Source organism: Salvelinus sp. IW2-2015, linkage group LG31 (assembly GCF_002910315.2).
Source record: "Salvelinus sp. IW2-2015 linkage group LG31, ASM291031v2, whole genome shotgun sequence".
In the NCBI taxonomy this organism is placed as follows: domain Eukaryota; kingdom Metazoa; phylum Chordata; class Actinopteri; order Salmoniformes; family Salmonidae; genus Salvelinus; species Salvelinus sp. IW2-2015.
In genome coordinates this window covers 9,107,832-9,130,085 of record NC_036870.1, presented here as the reverse complement: position 1 = coordinate 9,130,085, position 22,254 = coordinate 9,107,832, and the positions used below count along the sequence as shown (strand labels likewise).

Sequence of the window (22,254 nt, the reverse complement as noted above, 5' to 3'; positions counted from 1 at the left end):
TCCTTGGTCTTTGACTTTGTTCTGAGTCAGATTAGTGAATGTGAGTGTGCTGGTTTGATTGAATCCATCTCTGTACAACTGACCCAAGATTTCAACGAAAGTGCCCCTGTAAGGTCGGTAATAACAAAGAACTACTTTATCCTATGTAGATGTTATGCCTGAAGGTTGAGCGAGTACTGATACTTGAAATGATGACTAGAAGAGAATCTGAATTCAGAGAACTTGAACCTGTGACTCCACCACACAGTCGACTATGGCTGCTTCCATGATTATTTTGAGATTCCCTTKGTTTTTTAKATTTTGATTTATTTKACCTTTATTTAACCAGGTAGGCAAGTTGAGAACAAGTTCTCATTTTCAATTGCGACCTGGCCAAGATAAAGCAAAGCAGTTCGACACATACAACAACACAGAGTTACACATGTAAAACAAACAAARATACAGTCAATAATACAGTAGAAAAATAAGTCTATATACAATGTGAGCAAATGAGGTGAGACAAGGGAGGTAAAGGCAAAAAAGGCCATGGTGGCGAAGTAAATACAATATAGCAAGTAAAACACTGGAATGGTAGATTTGCAGTGGAGGAATGTGCAAAGTAAAGATAGAAATCATGGGGTGCAAAGGAGATAAATAAATAAATACAGTAGGGGAAGAGGTAGTTGTTTGGGCTAAATTATAGATGGGCTATGTACAGGTGCAGTAATCTCTGAGCTGCTCTGACAGCTGGTGAGGGAGATAAGTGTTTCCAGTTTCAGAGATTTTTTTAGTTCGTTCCAGTCATTGGCAGCAGAGAACTGGAAGGAGAGGCGGCCAAAGGAAGAATTGGTTTTGGGGGTGACCAGAGAGATATACCTGCTGGAGCGCGTGTTACAGGTGGGTGCTGCTATGGTGACCAGCGAGCTGAGATAAGGGGGGACTTTACCTAGCAGGGTCTTGTAGATGACCTGGAGCTAGTGGGTTTGGCGACGAATATGAAGCGAGGGCCAGCCAACGAGAGCATACAGGTAGCAGTGGTGGGTAGTATATGGGGCTTTGGTGACAAAACCAATGGCACTGATAGACTYCATCCAATTTATTGAGTAGGGTATTGGAGGCTATTTTGTAAATGACATCGCCGAAGTCGAGGATCGGTAGGATGGTCAGTTTTACGAGGGTTTGTTTGGCAGCATGAGTGAAGGATGCTTTTTGCGAAATAGGAATCTAGATTTAACTTTGAATTGGAGATGTTTGATGTGAGTCTGGAAGGAGAGTTTACAGTCTAACCAGACACCTAGGTATTTGTAGTTGTCCACATATTCTAAGTCAGAACCGTCCAGAGTAGTGATGCTGGACGGGCGGGCAGGTGCAGGCAGCGATCGGTTGAAGAGCATGCATTTAGTTTTACTTGTATTTAAGAGCAGTTGGAGGCCACGGAAGGAGAGTTGTATGGCATTGAAGCTCGTCTGGAGGGTTGTTAACACAGTGTCCAAAGAAGGGCCAGAAGTATACAGAATGGTGTCGTCTGCGTAGAGGTGGATCAGAGACTCACCAGCAGCAAGAGCGACATCATTGATGTATACAGAGAGAGTCAGCCCAAGAATTGAACCCTGTGGCACCCCCATAGAGACTGCCAGAGGCCCGGACAACAGGCCCTCCGATTTGACACTGAACTCTATCAGAGAAGTAGTTGGTGAACCAGGCAAGGCAATAATTTGAGAAACCAAGGCTGTCGAGTCTGCCGATGAGGATGTGGTGATTGACAGAGTCGAAAGCCTTGGCCAGGTCAATGAATAAGGCTGCACAGTATTGTTTCTTATGGATGGCGGTTAAGATATCGTTTAGTACCTTGAGCGTGGCTGAGGTGCACCCATGACCAGCTCTGAAACCAGATTGCATAGCGGAGAAGGTGCGGTGGGATTCGAAATGGTCGGTAATCTGTTTGTTGACTTGGCTTTCAAAGACCTTAGAAAGGCAGGGTAGGATAGATACAGGTCTGTAGCAGTTTGGGTCAAGAGTGTCCCCCCCTTTGAAGAGGGGGATGACTGCAGCTGCTTTCCAATCTCAGACGACACGAAAGAGAGGTTGAACAGGCTAGTAATAGGGGTTGCAACAATTTCGGCAGATAATTTTAGAAAGAAAGGGTCTAGATTGTCTAGCCCGTCTGATTTGTAGGGTCCAGATTTTGCAGCTCTTTCAGAACATCAGCGGACTGGATTTGGAGAAGGAGAAATGGGGAAGGCTTGGGCGAGTTGCTGTGGGGGTGCAGTGATGTTGACCGGGGTAGGGGTAGCCAGGTGGAAAGCATGGCCAGCCGTAGAAAAATGCTTATTTAAAATTCTCAATTATAGTGGATTTATCGGTGGTGACAGTTTTCCTATCTTCAGTGCAGTGGGCAGCTGGGAGGAGGTGTTCTTATGCTCCATGGACTTTACAGTGTCCCAGAACTTTTTGAGTTTGTGTTGCAGGAAGCAAATTTCTGCTTGATTAGAAAGGCCTGCTCACTGAAGTGTTCAGGAGCGTTTGACAGTGATGAGTGGAGGTCGTTTGACCGCTGACCCATTACGGATGCAGGCAATGAGGCAGTGATCGCTGAGATCTTGGTTGAAAACAGCAGAGGTGTATTTAGAGGGCAAGTTGGTAGGATGTGATATCTATGAGGGTGCCCGTGTTTACGGCTTTGGGGTGGTACCTGGTAGGTTCATTGATAATTTATGTGAGATTGAGGCATCAAGCTTAGATTGTAGGATGGCAGGGGGGTTAAGCATGTTCCAGTTTAGGTCACCTAGCAGCACGAGCTCTGAAGATAGATGGGGGGCAACAGTTCACATATGGTGTCCAGAGCACAGCGGGGGCAGAGGGTGTCTATAGCAGGCGGCAACGGTGAGAGACTTGTTTTTAGAGAGGTGGATTTTTAAAAGTAGAATTCAAATTGTTTGGTACAGCAGGGGCGAAAATCTGATATCAACCTTGGAGGGGACAATTACATGACATTTTCTCAGGAGCAATTCCTGAGGGGGACACCAAAAGTAGTGCTGTAACACATAGACTATGTTGTAATATGTTAAATGTATATTGAGGGACCATAATCACTACTACGGATAATTGTTAGGGTACAGTAGTTAACTGAAGGGTTGTCCCAACTTGTTTAAATCATTATAATACTAATAATAATAATAGTTATAGCAGTGTTCCTTATCAGTGCAGTGTTCCTCTCTCTTGAAACGTCAACACTCTGTTTGCAAGAGTTGCGGTTCTATAAATTGTGGGTGTGGCTGATATGGTTCTGTGTCATCACTGAGGTAACTGGACGATGCTGTGCCACTGTCCCCTATACTGGTGCTGCTGGCAACAAGGGTGACACCTGGTCCTGCCGTGGCTGTGACACTGTCCTCTGAAGTCTCTCTCCTTGGCTCTTTCCCTTTCACCACCCTCACGACTCAGTCTCTCTAGAAAAGAAATAAGGTGTTTGCTGTACTCCTAACTACCGGTACCCAAAACTACACAATTATCACAACAGCAATACCATTGCCTTAAACAAATCTTAGTTTAGTCACCAGTTTAAGTTGAGAGCTGGGGTATCCATGGCATTTTCCAATTATGTCCCTATTTTACAAGTAAAAAAAATGGGAGAACCTTTCATAATGTTGCCAAACAAGACTCAACAAACTTACCTGAGACTCCCTGTCTCTGCCAGTCTGTCCCTGCCAGTCTGTCCCTGCCTATCTGTCCACAGCTCTGCTGTCTTGTGTGCCATCTGTTGCCTGCTCTGCCTAATGACATCATTGTGAAACATTCCATTAGCATTTCACTTCTTTCTTATGAAACATTTTATCAACTGGTCTTTGAGATATTAGGCTACTAGAGTTCTTACTTTGCGTTTTGGTGTCCTGAAAATACTCTGATGTCCGTCTTTTTTCTGACATTTTTCTACCTGGCTGGCTGGCTGGCTGACCGGTCTAGCTGCACACACACACATTTACACAACACATGCTGCAACGTTTTGAAATTTTAACCTAGTTTGTTTCATATTGGCAGGCTTCCAACAATAGCTGAATTTGCAAAGCTAGCGAGCACCAATTCCGTTTCTGTGGTGTTTGCTATAATCTTTGCTACCTGGTTAAAGGTGGGAAGAAAAAAAAAATATTCACTAGCGACAATTTTGCTTTTGCAACGAGACCATTTAATATATTTAAGACAATGGTATAAGAGAGTGTAGTTCTGTTCAGTTTGGACTTCAGTTTATCGCTAACCTTATCACGGGGACTTTGAAGCACTACAGCTGCATGCTAATCTTGGAATAAACTCACGATAGCAAATATTCCATCTTTGACGACGCCACATAAATGGAATAGGTACTAGCTAGCTTGATAGTTAATGTTTGCTTTAGTTTGCGCGCTAGCTCTGCAAATTCAGCTAGTGTGTGAACCCTGCAACATTAAAAAAATATATACATTGCTATGGCGCGATTGACTGGATTACCTCACGTCAGTTACGTACACTGAGTGCCTTTCGGACAGTAGATACGAACCCTCTATTACCTTGCAAGCTAAAGAACATGGCAGTGGATCAAATCATTGTGGGGCAAAGGGCGGGGGGTCCAATCTTGTGAAACTTAAAAACGCGCTATTAAGTGTCTATAATCAGCACAAAGTGCTTTCATTGCGTATTATTAATATTATTGAAATTACATAGTTATGTTTACAGTGATATATTGGGGGGGACAAATCATATTTTTCCCAGGATGGGGGGTCGTGTCCCCCCCGTCCCCCCTGGGATTTCCGCCTATGGGGTACAGACCTGGATAGTAGGACAGAACTCTGCAGGCTATCTCTGCAGTCGATTGCAACACCGCCCCCTTTGGCCGTTCTATCTTGTCTGAAAATGTTGTAGTTAGTTAGGGATGGAGATTTCAGAGTTTTTGTTGATTGATTTTCTATACACAAGTAGACATGTCACACCTGTCCATCAGTCATGTTAAAGTGGGATTACCTGCAATTACAATGTCAAGATCCTTCCTGCCAAGGCTATGAACTCATAATCTCATGCTCGTTATTCCAAAACTTCAATTGGTGTACCAGACCATTCAGAGATCTTGGGCAGTGTGTTGATTTAAAGAACCAATACCTGGGTGACACTATTTGCATTGTCCTTTAGTTGACARCAGGCACTACATTTGAGTCACTTTCCACTTCTGACATCATTGTTGTGAACTGTGTACTTGCCTCTGAACCAGACACCTGGGTTCAAGGCCAGGTCAGGAACCCGCCGAATTTGATACAATGGTGTGAGAAGTGGGCGGGCTCTGCTGTGAGGCCACCAGAGGCATGTGAAGGGTATTGAAATAAATATTAAGGATAATTTTTTAAGTCTGCTATTTTTGATTCTTTACCCCCCCCCATTGAAACCTTAACTTTAACCCCATTGAAATGTAAAAATGGTTACAGTTAGGTAAGGGTTAAGGTTAGGGTAGGGTTTAGGGTCGGGATGCCGGAAAGCAATGACCCTTATTTTTATGTGAAATTCTTACTGTTACTCTCCTCTTATCTAAAACATAATGGGATTTGTAGTTTTCATGTCTGTACTCCCTTTCGTGTATACATTKTTTTTACAGTCACGGTAGAAATCAAGAAATCCCAGACGGAAGCGCCACCTCTGGTGAAACTCAACACTATTATTTTAGCAGTGTAGTTCTATAGGTATTTTCAAAGACAATGGAACAGTCGTGAGCAGCAYCCAAATCGAACTTCATTTCCCAGGAGAAAATGCAATCTGTCAGTTTCTACTGTCTACGAGCTCAGACAGYCAGTGCAAGGGAGAACTCATCSGAACGGTGACAATTCTGTCTGTTTTACAACGATTATTGTATTTGCAGTCAAAAGAGGCAACATTTAAACTCACTTGGTGTGAATCCCTAGCCCCCCGCCCGCTACCCTTGCACAGAGATATGAGCGGCAGCGGGCGGCCCAGAACTAGCTCGTTTGCTGAGCCACAAGGTAATCCCGGAGCCGCTACAGCATCCACCGGATCAGCCGCTGCGGTGGGGAGCAGCACAGGAAAGACCGGGGTCCAGCAGGCCTCGGGGAGCAGTTCGTCTGGATGCTCAAATTTAAAGCTGGCCAGTAAGTTTATTATGTGTTTTCTGAAAAATATTGCCTTGGATGATTAAAAGACACACATTGTAGRTACAGTTCAGTGTCCAATGTTGTAGCGAATGTGGTAAATTTTGCACGATTGCCACGGCGAACATTGTTGTTGTAACGTTAGTTTGAAAAAACGAGTTAGCTAGTTAACTGCCTTGATTAACTGTCGTTGTCTGAACGGTTGAGTTGTCAGTTAGCAAACTAGTTACTGTAACTTGCTAACCCACGCCAAAAACCAAGTAGTTCGCGTTAGCTAGCTAGCTTGCTAGGTCTAGATTAGTTATACTAAACACAAATATMAATGTAACAATTTCAAAGATTTTACTGAGRTGCAGTTCATATGATTGAAGAAATCAGTCAATTGACAAATTCAATAGGCCCTAATCTATGGATTTCACATGACTGGGAATATAGATAWGCATCTGTTGGTCACAGARKRRTWWWAAAAAATGGGCCTCAGGATCTCGGTATTTCTGTGCATTCAAATTGCCATCGATAACATGTAATTGTGTTCGTTGTCCGTAGCTTATYCCTGCTCATACCATAACCCCACCACCACCWTGGGGCACTCTGTTCACAACATTGACATAAGCAAACTGCTTGCCCATACGACGCCATACACGTGGTCTGCGGATGTGAGGCTAGTTGGACATACTGTCGAGTTCTCTAAAACGAAGTTGTAGGCTGCTTATAGTAGATCGATTATCAGGCAACGTCTCTGGTTGACATGTCAGCATGTCAATTGCACGCTCTCTCAACTTTAGACAACTGTACATTGGCCTTTTATTGTCCCCAGCACAAGGTGCACCTGTGTACTGATCATGCTGTTTAATCAGGTTCATGATATGCCACACCGGTCAGGTGAAAGGAGAAATGCTCACTAACAGGGATGTAAACACATGTTGTGCACAACATTTGAGAATGTGTGTATGAAACATTTCTGGGATCTTTTATTTCAGCTCATGAAAGATGGAACCAACACTTTACATGTTGCGTTTATATTTTTGTTCAGTGTATATTAGCATGCTAGCTAATTAATGACCTCGCGGTACCATACTGTAACTAGCTAGTCAAGTTGACTAACTTGTAATCAGCAGCTATAGCAGATGGATAACTAGCATCTAAGATGGGTTTTAGATGGCTAGGTGGTAACGCTAACTAGTTTACAAGGAGATTCAATCTAGTTAGCTAACCTAGCTACAGTAGCTAGCTAGCTAACGATAGGTACATACTTTTTATGCTATAACAAGCAAACGAGTCAGTGATAACTAGCCAGCTAGTTCAYACAATTCTCTTTACCTAACGAGCTAGCTACGTGACACTACAAACGACAGGCTAACGTTAACTGTCACAGACTTGGTAGGCATAGGCAAGGTAGCCTAACTTAATTGTTTGTTCATAACGGTTGACAACTAAGCTAGCCAGAAAACTAGCTTTGTGCTTCCCAACACAGATTCATGTTAAGCACACCCTTACCTATTGTTCAAATTAGGTCGATAGTGGATACGTATCTATCCAGTAGCCCAGATAAGTAACCAGCCTAGAAAGATATCTSTAGTTATACACTGACTGTTAACAGGTGATACAGAATTTGATAAAAAGTGGTGAAACATGTAACTACTAGCCAGCTGTATAATATATTATGAGCTAGTAATTCTCCAAGAAGTAGGCTAGTAGATATACAGAAGAAAGATGACAAGCTGAAATACTTGCTTACATAGTACATCAACAACTTCCAAGCTTCCTTTGCACATGCTTTTTTTCTTCGAGCGTGTTTCCACTTTGCGCCTTGTAGTGCACATTGGAATTGGATGGCTTTATCCACCATGATGATCAACGTTTGTCGTGCAGAGTACATTTTGTTGGRTGTGGATCTGACTTTTCCCAGACCTCCTTCCCCCTGACCTAAAGGTCTCGAAGCTTCAGCGTATGTGCAGATCACGTTCTGCACGTGTGTCTTTACTGCACAGATTTGGGGTCCCCTTCATATTTCTCACTGTCAATATGGTGAATGATAATTCTTCAGGTTTTACTGGTGAATCGTCCGTATGCGTTTAGATCTCACCTGAGTTATAGTGTTATTTTCGCAGTAGCCTACAGTGTTGTTTTGAGTGATGTACAGTGAGCGAATTTTGCCTGTCTTACAGTAATGTAATACTATGCTATTATATTCGGTTCTGTTAGGTAGAATACTATCATTATGTGATCTTGCAGACATTGATTCTGCTTTTATCCATCTTTTATTAAATGACCACCATTTGCCAAAGTAGCCTGTTCTCTACGGATAGAGCAGAGACTGTGCGTAAAGTAGAGAATAAACACATGCGCAGAAGCTTTGGGATCTTTAATCCGGAGGAAACAAGTTCTGGGACAAGTCTGATCTGCAGCCACATCGTATTATATGTGATGATGAAAGTTGGAGCTCAAACCTCATGGTATAAGTCAATCTTGGGGAAACACTAAGCAAAGATGTGGACAACAGGACTTGCTGATGCTTTTGAAATGGCAAAGTGGCGTTCCAAATGATGACAGGTCTCCTTTTTTGTCAAGGTTTTTCAATGCTTCATGTGGGACAAGTCATTAAGATTTCTGTGGTTTGGATTTGACACTAGCAAGAATATAGGCTACTGGTCTAGCCGTTGATTGCGTTAGGTTAATTTAATCAAAGTCGAATTTTGTCTCAGATCTCTGGTATTTATGGCACAAGTTCGCAGGTCCATAAATTCAACCAATTCTTTAAAAACAACAACGCCCTCTATTTCTGCATGTCCAGGTGTATCAATTCCACACCCTCACATGTCATTCTGCAGGAGCACACTGTGTATTATGTCATCACCATGGTGATGTGTGTGTGTGTGCACAATCATTTGTTTGTTGGAGGCTGTGTGATCTGAGCAGAGTTAGAGCAGGGTCATTRTCCGTGCAAAGTGCTAAGGTCTCCAGTTCAACCAGCCAACTGGCCCTGTCCTGTCCTCATACAGGGAATGAATCTCACATGAAGTAGGCCTGCCTTAGAACTCTCTGACCCAGGCCACCAAACACACAGTTGTTTGAGGTGGCCTGGAGGTAACTGTTGTTTTGAGTTCCAATTGTATTAGATGAGATCGATGATGGGCCTATTGGAGGATCGCAAGTCTTGTGTTCCTTAGGTCAAATGATGTTCAAAGGAGCACAAAATAGCCCTGTTCATCCTCCAACAAGGCAGGCGGCTACTCTAGTGGTTACACAAACACGAGGTAGTTAATAACACGAGCCCTGGGTTGAGTTCAGTAGGACATTCAGTAACTCATTTTGCAACGGCAAATAACAATGTATTGAAACAAGTCTAGATAGTATTTCACCCACTTTTAAAACGTTTAATCCTTACTTAACATGATCCTGTAGACCTATTTTCTATGCTGAGCAATTGCTTACTCTGCCTGCTGCCTGTTTTGGCTATGTAAAGGCCTGTTATCATTTGACCTAAATGCTGTCAATGCCATAAGCCTCAGCTATTTATTTTTTTAAGCGTAGGACATTTTCAGACATTTTATTGAAGCGACAGGGCGTTTAGAAGTAAGGAAGTCAGTGAGGGTATGTGAGAAAGTAGCCGTGGGTAGAGCATTCCGACCCATACCGTCACGAGCGGTGATGTTAACCACTTCACAGCCCAGGCCAAAAATMTCAATACACTTGAGCCCTTGTTRACGTCACAGTGTTAGAATAGGTCACTAATGTGACCCACATTAAGCCTACATTCCTAATAACTGTAGAAATGGACCATATATGGTCATGTTCATTATGTCACACCGTAGCAAAACAGCTTTTCTTAGAGTTCAGATAATAAGCCTACACCCCCGTTTTGGTCTGTTTTCATCAGTTTCGTACGTACTGAACAAAACCCAATTAATCTCCTCTATTTCAAATCTGAAAAGAGGACAATTTTTTTGACACGACTTGTGTCCTTGTTTCCCAGGGGACAGTGGGAAGGTGACTACGGTGGTGGCCACATCTGGGCAGGGTCCCGACCGCCCACAGGAGGTGTCCTACACGGACATCAAGGTGATCGGGAATGGCTCTTTCGGTGTGGTGTACCAGGCACGCCTCATKGACAGCCAGGAGATGGTGGCCATAAAGAAGGTGCTGCAGGATAAGAGGTTCAAGGTATGGCGGCCAGTCTCTTGGAGAAATACAGCCTTGTTGTCACCCAGAGTCACATTTGTTTATTTTCAAATCTGTAGCACTTAATTTATTGTTCATTTGGAAAGTATTCATACACCTGAATTTCCACATTTTGTTATGTTACAGCCTTATTTAAAAAATAAAAAAGATAAAAGTAATTATTTATTTTTCTCTTCCATTTACACACAATACCCCATAATGACAAATGAAAACTGGTTTTAAGAATACATTAAAAAAAATAAAAACAGAAATACCTTATTTACATAAGTATTCAGACCATTTGCTATGAGACTTGAAATTGAGCTCAGGTGTGTCCTGTTTCCATTGATCATGCTTGAGATGTTTCTACAACTTGATTGGAATCCACCTGTCATAAATTKAATTGATTGGACAAGATTTGGAAAGGCACACACCTGTCTATATAAGGTCCCACAGTTGACAATGCATGTCAGAGCAAAAAGCCATGATGTCGAACAATTTATCRGTAGAGTTCCGAGGCAGGATTTTATCGAGCATTGAAGGGCCCCAAGAACACAGTGGCCTCATCGTCTCCATCATTCTGGAAGAAGTTTGGAACCACCAAGAGTCTTCCTAGAGCTGGCTGGCCGCCCGGCCAAACTGAGCAATCGGGGGAGAAGGGCCTTGGTCAGAGAGGTGACCAAGAACCCAATGATCGCTCTGATAGAGCTCCAAAGTTCCTCTGTGGAGATGGGGGAACCTTCCAGAAGGACAACCATGTCTGCAACACTCCACCAATCAGGCKTTTTATGGTAGAGTGGCCAGGGAAGCTATTCCTCAGTAAAAGGCACATGATAGCCCGCTTGGAGTTTGCCAAAAGGCACCTAAAGGACTCTCAGACAATGAGAAACAAGATTCTCTGGTCTGATTGAACTCTTTGACCTGAATGCCAAGCGTCACGTCTGGAGGAAACCTGGCACCATCCCAACGGTGAAGCATGGTGGTGGCAGCATCATACTGTGMMMMTRTTTTTGAGCGGCAGGAACTAGGAGACGAGTCAGGATCGAGATGAACTGAGCAAAGTARGGAGAGATCCTTGATGAAAACCTGCTCCAGAGCGTTCAGGGTCTGACTGSGGCGAAGGTTCGSCTTCCAACAGGACAACAACCCTAAACATACAGCCAAGACAACGCAGGCGTGGCTTCGGGACAAGTCTCTGAATGTCCTTGAGTGGCCCAYCCASAGCCRGGACTTGAACCCCATCGAACATCTCTAGAGACCTGAAAATAGCTGTGCAGCGACGCTCCCCATCCAACCTGACAGAGCTTGAGAGGATCTGCAGAGAAGAATTGGAGAAACTCCCCAAATACCAGTGTGTCAAGCTTGTAGCGTCATACCCAAAGGTGCTTCAACAAAGTACTGAGTAAAAACCTGTTTTCGCTTTGTCATTATGGGGTTTTGTGTGTAGATTGAGGGGAAAATAACAATTTAATCCATTTTAGAATAAGGCTGTAACYTAACAATGTGGAAAGTGAAAGGTTCTGAATACTTTCCGAATGTACTGAACAAAAATATAATGATCTATGGATTTCACATGACTGGGAATACAGATAGGCATCTATTGGTCACAGATAACAAAAACGGTAGGGGCGTGGATCAAAAAARCTGTCAGTYTCTGGTGTGACCGCCATTTGCCTCGTGCAGCACGACACATCTCCTTCGCATAGAGTTGATCAGGTTMTGGATTGWGGCCTGTGGAATGTTGTCRCACTCTTCTTCAATGGTTGTGCGAAGTTGCTGGATATTGGCGGGAACTGAAACACGCTGTRGATCCAGAGCATCCCGAACATGCTCAATGGCTGACATGTCTGGTGAGTATGCAGGCCATGGAAGAACTCAAATCAAATGTTATTGATCACATACACATGGTTAGCAGATGTACATGTGAGTGTAGCGAAATGCTTGTGCTTCTAGTTCCAACAGTGCAGTAATATCTAGCAAGTAATCTAACAATTCCACAACAACTACCTAATACACACAGCTGTTTTAAGGCCCAGATCACTCAGCTCCCTGCCTAGCAATAATGATGCAATGTTTAGTGGGTGGAGTCTCCTCTTTATCAAAGTGGGTTTTGCATACCATCACAGGTGAAACCATGTTTTTGTTTGAATGCAGCTGTATTGGACCTCTGGGAAGAATAAACTTGGTTAAGCTTCTATAGTGTCTGTAGAGTTTATTTTGTTGTCTGAAAATTAGAACCTAACAGTACATATAAATATATGGATGACCGAGCGYCATAGGCAAGATGCAATAGATTGGTAACCGGGACATTTACAGCGTCCAGGAATTGTGTACAGATCCTTGKGACATGGGGCCSTGCATTATCATGCTGAAACATGGGCACMACAATGGGCCTCAGGATCTCGTCACGGTATCTCTGTGCATTCAAATTGCCATCATTAAAATGCAATCATGTTCGTTGTCCGTAGCATATGCCTGCCCATGCCATAACTACACCGCRACCACGGGGCACTCTGTTTACAACGATGACATCAGCAAACCGCTCGCCCACACGACGTCATACACGTGGTCTGCGAAATTCTCTAGAACGATGTTGGAGGCAGCTTATGATAGAGAAATTAACATTACATTCTTTGGCAGCAGCTCTAGTGGACATAAATGCAGTCAGCATGCCAATTGCTCGCTCCCTCAACTTGTGACATCTGTGGCATTGTGTCGTGACAACATCATGATCATGCTGTTTCATCCGTTTCTTGATATGGCACACCTGTATGTCTTGGTGAAGGAGAAATGCTCACTATAGGGATAAACAAATTTTGTTTACCAACATGTAGAGTATTTTTTTTTTGTACGTTTGGAACATTTCTAGGATATTTTATTTCAGCTCCTGAAACATTGGCCCAACACTTTTTACATGTTGTGTTTTATATTTTTGGTCAGTGTGTATATATCAGAAGTTTGGACACACCTACTCATTCAAGGGTTTTTCTTTATTTGTACTATTTTCTACATTGTAGAATAATAGTGAAGYCATCAAAACTATGAAATAACACATAGAATCATGTAGTAACCAAAAGTGTTAAACAAATCAAAATATATTTTACATTTATTTAACTAGGCAAGTCAGTTAACAACAAATTCTTATTTTCAATGACGGCCTAGGAACAGTGGGTGTTCAGGGGCAGAACGACTTGTACCTTGTCAGCTCGGGTTACTAGTCTTTTGGTTACTAGTCCAACGCTCTAACCACTAGGCTACCCTGCCGCCCGATATATGTTTGATTCTTCAAAGTAGCCACCCTTTGCCTTGACAGCTTTGCACACACTTGGCATTCTCTCAACCAGCTTCATGAGGTAGTCACCTGAAATGCGTTTCAATTAACAGATGTGCCTTGTTAAAAGTTAATTTCTGGAATTTCTTTCCTTAACGCGTTTGAGCCAATCAGTTGTAGGGGTGGTACACAGAAGATAGCCCTATTATGATAAGAACAGCTCAAATAAGCAAAGAGAAACGACAGTCTATCATTACTTTAAGACATGAAGGTCAGTCAATGTAGAACATTTCGAGAATTTAAAAAAAGTTTCTTCAAGTGCAGTCGCAAAAACCATCAAGTGCTATGATGAAACTGGCTCTTATGAGGACTGCCACAGGAAAGACCCAGAGTTACCTCTGCTGCAGAGGATAAGTTCATTAAAATTACCAGCCTCCGAAATTGCAGCCCAAATAAATGCTTCAGAGTTCAAGTAACAGACACATCTCAACATCAACTGTTCAGAGGAGACTGRGTGAATCAGGCCTTCATGGTTGAATTGCTGCAAAGAAACCACTACTAAAGGACACCAATAAGAAGAGACTTGCTTGTGCCAAGAAACACGAGCAATGGACATTAGACTGGTGGAAATCTGTCCTTTGGTCTGATGAGTCCAAATTTGAGATTTTTGGTTCCAACCACCGTGTCTTTGTGAGACGCAGAGTAGGTGAACGGATGATCTCCGCATGTGTGGTTCTCATCGTGAAGCGAGGAGGAAGTGTGGGGGTGCTTTGCTGGTGACACTGTCAGAGATTTATTTAGAATTCAAGGCACACTTAACCAACATGACTACCACAGTATTCTGCAGCAATACGCCATCCCATCTGGTTTGCCCTTAGTCCCACTATCATTTGTTTTTCAACAGGACAATGACCCAAAACACACCTCCAGGCTGTGGAAGGGCTATTTGACCAAGAAGGAGAGTGATGGAGTGCTGCATCAGATAACCTGGCCTCCACAATCACCCGACCTCAACCCAATTGAGATGGTTTGGGATGAGTTGGACCGCAGAGTGAAGGAAAAGCAGTCAACAAGTGCTCAGTATATGTGGGAACTCCTTCAAGACTGTTGGAAAAGTGTTCCATGTGAAGCTGGTTGAGAGAATGCCAAAAGTGTGCAAAGCTGTCGTCAAGGCAAAGGGTTTTGAAGAATCTTTGAAGAATCTCAAATATATTTAGATTTGTTTAACACTTTTTAATTAATTATTTTGGTTACTACATGATTCCATATGTGTTATTTCATAGTTTTGATGTCTTCGCTATTATTCTACAATGTAGAAAATAGTACAAAAATAAAGAAAACCCTTTGAATGAGAAGGTGTCCAAACTTTTGACTGGTACAGTATATAAAATTTGTAAGTCGCTCTGGATAAGAGCGTCTGCTAAATGACTTAAATGTAAATGTAAATGTTTTTAACAGACCATAACTCTGAGTCTGCTTTGGGGGGTTTTGCCATAGAAAATGTAGTATCGTGATACTGTATCATTGCAACACTAAATTGTCTTATCCTTTACGTCATGATCAACATCCATTTTTGGATTGGTCTCGTAGGCTACCTTTTTTTCTGAATACAGGACACACCTTTGTAATTTTAGAAGAAACATTTCCACACAAATACAATATTTGTATTTATAGCCTACGTTTTTCTGTGACCGAAATGGACACTTTGTCTTTACCTTACTGAACAAACACATATCCCACGCATTGTAAAGATCAATTCACTTACAGGGCAATTAGAAACCCTTGACATTTCCCACTGTTCAATTCCAGAACTGTTCTTTTGTTTAATACCTTTCCTATGCAGAACCGAGAGCTACAGATCATGCGAAAGTTGGACCACTGCAATATCGTGAGGCTACGCTTCTTCTTCTACTCTAGTGGTGAAAAGGTAGGTTGCCGTCCGTTGTTTTTGGCACACCTTAAAGCAGAAATGAAAATGCGGAGGGCCTGAAGGGTCTGTTTCCTCTTCATATGAGTCATTCTTCCCACTACAAAGTTGGGATTTTCAAAACGCATGAATAATTTGAGTATATATCGAGTTATGGCTGGTGCAGTCATTTGGCGTATAGTGATTTGTCAGTTATCTTCCCCCTATACAGAAGGATGAGGTGTATCTCAACCTGGTGCTGGACTTTGTCCCAGAGACCGTGTACAGGGTGGCCCGGCATTTCAACAAGGCCAAAAGCATCATTCCTATCATTTATGTCAAGGTATGTCAACTCCCTTTCTCTTTCATTGTCCCAACTTTTGCTTGCCTCAATGTCTTTTCATTAGACTTTGATTGTCTAGTATAAGTCATTCAACTATGAACTATACTTTTTTTTACTCTCCCAAACAGGCTTGGCATTGACACAAAATAACCCACCTTATTGGTTTGTGTATGGTTCTAATTGGTCTACGTCGGCCATTTTGTGTCGTCTCAGGTGTACATGTACCAGCTTTTTCGCAGCCTGGCCTATATCCATTCCCAGGGTGTCTGCCATCGAGACATCAAACCCCAGAACCTGCTYGTGGACCCTGAAACTGCCATCCTAAAGCTCTGTGACTTTGGGAGGTAAGCTGGTCAGGTATTTCCCATTTCCCTCCACATAGACAGTGTTTTATATACTATTGAACCGATATGAATGACTGGTACCAAAATATTGAAGTAAACCTGGGTCATATGTGTCCTGACTGAATGTGTTGAATAAATGGGCTCAACCAGACACAATGTAAAATGGATCTATGCCCTCCCTTGAATGGGGTTGTAACACTGATCCAGTTGTATCCTTAGTTACAATCTCCTACTCACACCCTTTTCATTGTATATTTTGCCCATAATACATCCATTGCTGTTACCGTGCAGACACAGGGCTGCTTTCAATAGGAAGTATACTGTGACTGTCTTAATTGTAAATCAATAAGTATAAATATTTATATTTACTTCAGCATGAAAAAATAATTTACACTGAGACATGTGAGCCCCACCCCTCATTCATTGGGTTTATCAAGCACTATATAACAGTTTCCACTAAATGTCAACGGGTCAGGTGGTCTCATGGAGACACCAGAGTCGGGTATAATCCTGTACCACGTGGTTAGACCTGCAGGGCTCACTATTAGCCTCTACTGCTGAGCATCTACTGCTTATCTTACCAGTGACAACTGTTGCAGTGGGTAGAGATGGAAGTATTGTAACACGACTGTATTAGAATAACCTAGACTCGGCTTAGAAGACTTCCTAAAAAAGAAATGGTGGTGTTTAGGACGAATTGAGTTATTGCACACGCGCACTTCACAGAGTAGGTGTTCCCTTATGCAAATATGCTAATAAATGCTAGATCGCACCAATAGGATCTCACTAGCTCGTGCTTGGCTCTGCCCACCTCCTTGCTTGTTCTTCCCACTATGATTAATTTGCTCCCATTGGAAACGACAGGCTCTGTTCTATCTTGGGTTAGTTATAAAAAATCTTTGGTATTAGCCTAACCTAGACTTAGCTTAGAAGGCTGTATTAGTCTAACCTTCAACCTCTGCGGTTTACCCTACCTTCAGCGCGAAGCAGCTGATTCGTGGGGAGCCCAATGTGTCGTACATCTGCTCGCGGTACTACCGCGCCCCAGAGCTCATCTTCGGCGCCACCGACTACACGGCCAACATCGACATCTGGTCGGCGGGCTGCGTGCTGGCCGAACTGCTACTGGGACAGCCCATCTTCCCCGGGGACAGCGGAGTGGACCAGCTAGTGGAGATCATCAAGGTGAGTAAATAGGAGGAATATGGGTTTGTGTGTGGTTTACACTGCAGGGACAAAATGCCTGCCATTCTGATTGCATACCAACGTTAGGAGGACATTTGACTTATGAGAAGTGGTGGGGGAAAGCTAGGGGAGTAATAATCAGTGATCTAATTAAGCAATAAGGCACGCGTTGCATCGTGTTTAAGAACAGCCCCACGGCTGTCAGCCAACCAGCATTCAGGGCTCGAACCACCCAGTTTCTAATAATCAGTGACGTGGAGAGATTCAAAATGACAACTATTGTACGCTACTAACTGTGTACTTGTATGTCTGCCACTCAGGTTTTGGGAACTCCGACACGGGAACAGATCCGAGAAATGAACCCCAACTACACAGAGTTCAAATTCCCCCAAATCAAAGCACATCCCTGGACAAAGGTAAATGGTTTATTTATTTAAATAAATAAATAGTTATGTCAACCTGGTTATGTTTTTGTCTTTCAAGTAATGTCTTTATTTTTTCCTGGAACTGTTTCATGCTGTGTGTACTTGTACCTCCTCTCGCAGGTGTTTAAGCCGCGCTCCCCTCCGGAGGCCGTCGCCCTGTGCTCGCGCCTGCTGGAGTACACCCCGGTCACCCGCTTTTCGCCCCTGGAGGCCTGCGCTCACGCCTTCTTCGACGAGCTGCGCCAGCCCAACGCCCGGCTGCCTAGCGGCCGACAGCTGCCCCTGCTCTTCAACTTCAGCACCACCGGTCTGTACACCATGTTGACCCCTGACCTTTTTGTTACCCAAAAGGGGTTGATTCAATTCAAATTCAGGGAATCAATTGAAACTCCCATTCAAGAATTGAGATGGACCTGACCCCAACTTTGTTTTGTGACCCATGCATATATTCTGCACGTCCTTTTAGGATATCTACAATAGGAAGTTTTGAATATATTTGTTTGTTTTCCATGTGTAATGTTGTATATGTTGGGGTGTTTAAAATTGTAAGACTTTTACCCCATTTCAAACACTATGACCTTGCCACAGTCTTGTACCAGCACTTTCTTATAAATCTAATGCTTTTTCCAACTTTCTTTTTCTCTCCTATCCTTCCAGAGCTGTCAATCCAGCCCCAACTGAACTCCACCCTAATTCCTCCTCATGCCCGCGCACAGACCAGTTCATCTGGTACGACCCCCCCCCAATCCCCAATTCCAAACATAGTAATTGGCTACCCATSTCACTTCAGTGCCACACAGTGGATAGAGTAGCTGTCAATCATTCATTCCCATATCTGCAGCTAGTGTCATGGAGTAGTAATTGTCTTGCAGACATTCTAGGTTCGGTGGAGTTCTAGGCTAAATCCACATGAAATGAGGGAAATGGATAGTAAGATGACTGCTCTTACAAATGGCAAAAATAATGTCTCTTCCATTATTGCTTTAAATATTCTTTGTCCATGTTTCTGGTCATTGTAACCTTTCTGTATAAGACAGCAGCCAGCCAAAGGGGCACTAGCCTGAGAACCACACATGTCTGTCTCTTTATGTTTTAGTAACCACACCTTTGTGCATTGTAAATGTTTTGTAGTCTTAAGGAGGTCCTCTAACTGGAAATCTAGAAAATGTTTTCTGATCCGTTTTAGTGGAGGTCTTACTACAATTTAGCTGCGTATTTGCATATGTTTACCGTTTTATTCTTGACTAGCAAAATCAATGTGTTATACCCATTCAAAATATCTAACACTATCTGTCCTCTTCTCTACCACTTCCATCCCTCTGTTCCTCTCTGTCCTCTATCCCTCAGTAGATGGCTCTGCGTTAGATGGCTCCTCTCAGCACAGCTCAGTACCCGGATCACTCAACAACAGCACCTGAAACATCCCTGCAAAACCCTCTGTTTGTCTGCCATACACACACACGCGCACACACACACACACACACACACACACACACACAGACACAGACACAGACACACACACACTATACTGCTTCTTTCTACTTCGCTGCTTGTTCTTTCTCCCCATTGGTTACAAACATACCTTTTTTGTACTGTACATACATTGAACAAACCATTTATAGCGTTAGAGGGTATCATTAGCTGACAAGGTAGTTTTGTTACATTCAATTGAAACTAGATCAGCACTATAGGCAGAATTCGACACTCTCACACACACACACACACTTTCTCATGTACTGACGACACCTTAAGTATTATTCCACTCCCTGGCTGCATCTCCTTTGGCCCAGCTCTCTCTTTCTCTCTGGCTGTTTATAACACTCATGTTCCTGCTATTGAGGGTGGCATTCYAAGGTTCAGTAGGTGGGGCAGGTCCTCTCTCTATAATATTTTTTACATTTTTTTAAAATCAAGTTTTTTTTTGTCTTTTGATTCTAATGTGTATTTATTTGACTGAAGACTTCATGAAGAGTTCTGCCACAACCACACACAAAGTCTACAGGAGTTTGTCTCTAGAAGCTAATCGAGGTGTTTCCCAGTAACAGTCATTTATAGACAAATGGGATAAAATGGTTCTGGTTGCCAGATGGAGGGAGGAAGAGGCTGTGTTTGTTTTAATACTTTTTATAAAATTATATWAAAAAATATGAAATGACAGCTGCTTTTTTTCTTTTAATTGTAAATGTATTTAAATGTTTTATTTGCTTTGACGGCACTGTGAACTTTTACATGAAAAGGGGGGGTTCAAGTTTATAATTGGTAGCCATACTTGCTAGCAAATTTCCGGTGTGTGTGTGTGTTGAGGATCTGAAGAAAAGGGTTTGACAGATGGTGAGGCTGGTGGTGTTCGTGTGAAGACTGAGACGTCCAGGACTCACATCTGTGTAGCAGCATCTCTCAGACAGTCCGAAACTGAGCCTCCCTTTACTGTCCATGGGAAGACAAATCAAATACAGGAATGAAGGTCCTATAGATGGTTAAGACTGCTGCTGTGGTAGTGAAATGTCACCTTCCTATTGGCTTTAATATATGGCATACCATAAAAATCTTGTATGGTGAAGTTACATGTTTGATTTCAAAATCAGGTTCTGGCTAATTTGGCACTCATGCATTCATAGCATGAACTCTCCAGAACTCCTGATTTGTAAGAGGGACCTTTTTTTTAAATTCTTTTTTTAAAAGTGTATACACGCCGTGCTGTCAGCACACTTGTAAGAATCTTTGTCAGTGTCACACCCATCTAGATTGTAGAGGACAAAGGGATGATCAACTATGAGTTCAGCCATGTGGACATAAATGTATCCTACATGGAGTAGCAGACTCCAGGAACTGGTAACAGACCATGATTCCAGTTCCGTTCTGTTCATTCTCAAATGGAGTCGAGGTCGTGTGTGTGTGTGTGAAGACGCGTACTCTGTTACTGGTGTAGTGTGGCCCATAGTGAGTTCACAGTAGCCCTACAGTCTTGTGGGAGTGAATGAGAATGAGTGAGAAATTGAAGCGGGTGAGTTTTTTTGTTGTTGTGTGTGATAATGTGTTGTTGTTCATGTGAATAATCGTACTCCGATCCGATCTGCACCGTTTTAAAAAGCCAGTGTTGTAGGTTTAGATCAGTTCTCAGTACTGACCACTTGAAAGCGTTCTAGTACAAGCGTGTTCTGATTATTGTACCACCTCTACCACCCACTTGTAGAAACAACCCTCATATGTTCTGACGTTGATTTAAAGAACACATTCTTCCTCCTTTTATCTCTCTGAAGCCATCTTCTTCCTAGCCCGGAATCCCTATTGATTTGRGTGAAATGGAGCATATTGGTTTGGATTCCGTTTTTTTTTCTCCCTGTAAATATCACCAACTTTTTAAATTTCCCCTCATTGTTTTTATTACAGTGTTTTATTTTCCGTTACCTGTTGAAGTCGTCACGGACCAGTTTCAGTCCCATTCAAAAGTCTAAGTACATTAGTTTCAATGCCCTGATTTCAAGATGTAAATACCCCACACACAAAAAGACCACATTTTCCCTCCCTGTTTGTTGATGTCTCTCTCTCCGTCTCTCTCTGGTTGTGCGCACCCGTAACGTGTGATGGTACTGTATCTTGCCGCTTTATTTATTACCTCACTTGGTGTTCTCGTGTAGGGAGAGGTTGAGGCACCGACTGTTTTGTGGGCATTATGTAGAATGTTCCAGAATACATGTACTCTACTTGGAACCCACGACATTGGTATGTTTGGAAAGTTGGACTGAAAATGTTTGGTTGGATATATCCAGATTTGATCAGACTATATCTGTGGTACGATTCCAACGAATACATTTCCCTGGRCTTTTTTATATATTTTATTTTTTACCTTAAGTCATCTACGTACTGACCTTTTGACAGGGAAATMTGATTGTGGGCTGTTTGAGTTTACCAGACAACCATTTGGCCAATGCACTGCCCCTGTACCCATTCATTACAATGGGCGCCCAATGTAAGAGATTTAAATTGTGTGAAATTGTCATGTTGTGCTGCAGAGAAGCCATAATATTAAAAAATAAKAATACCCGCTGAATGTGTAGGGTAAACCTGAGGGCCTTGATGGCGACACGGGGTCGGATGGTGCAGCCAGCCTCCCTCCCTTGACAATGCCTACGCCCATCACGGACAATTCTGACTTTTGCCGCTTTCAAAATGTCAGCCATGGACAAAATGCAGCGACTGCAGTACGAACCAGTTATCAACCCCCTCCTGTTCTGTGTGCTGAWGTACATGCCTGTTTGCTGGTTTCATAACTCAGCAGGATCAGGCTACTAGCCAATTATACTAGAAGTACCCTGTTCTGTGTATAGCAAACCAAGTGAGGTCACTTTTTAATGTTCTGTGAGTAAAATTGTTATCGGTAATTTTTCATTCCAATCCTGTTTCTATTGTATCTTCCTGGTCAGGAGACCTGGTGTGCTTTTGGGAAGGAGGGAGAGAACCCAACTGTCTGTTTTTGTCTGTATGAAATGAGCTCATTTAATAAAGTGATGAAACTCC

The 22,254-nt window shown here is 42.7% G+C and overlaps 1 protein-coding gene across 2 annotated transcripts; it reads left to right on the top strand.

Annotated features, from left to right (window-relative positions):
* Positions 1-5,698: 5,698 nt before the first annotated feature.
* Positions 5,699-22,254, top strand: LOC111955668 (glycogen synthase kinase-3 beta). Of its 2 annotated transcripts, none has more exons than XM_023975919.2 (10): positions 5,699-6,101; positions 10,078-10,265; positions 15,377-15,460; positions 15,672-15,782; positions 15,996-16,126; positions 17,107-17,311; positions 17,632-17,727; positions 17,857-18,043; positions 18,394-18,465; positions 19,087-22,254. In XM_023975919.2, the coding sequence occupies exons 1-10, from the start codon at positions 5,927-5,929 to the stop codon at positions 19,152-19,154; spliced, it is 1,317 nt and encodes a 438-aa protein (XP_023831687.1). In that variant the 5' UTR covers positions 5,699-5,926; the 3' UTR covers positions 19,155-22,254. The 2 variants fall into 2 exon arrangements, with proteins under 2 accessions (XP_023831687.1, XP_023831686.1); XM_023975918.3 differs by having other exon boundaries at positions 5,700-6,101; positions 19,084-22,254.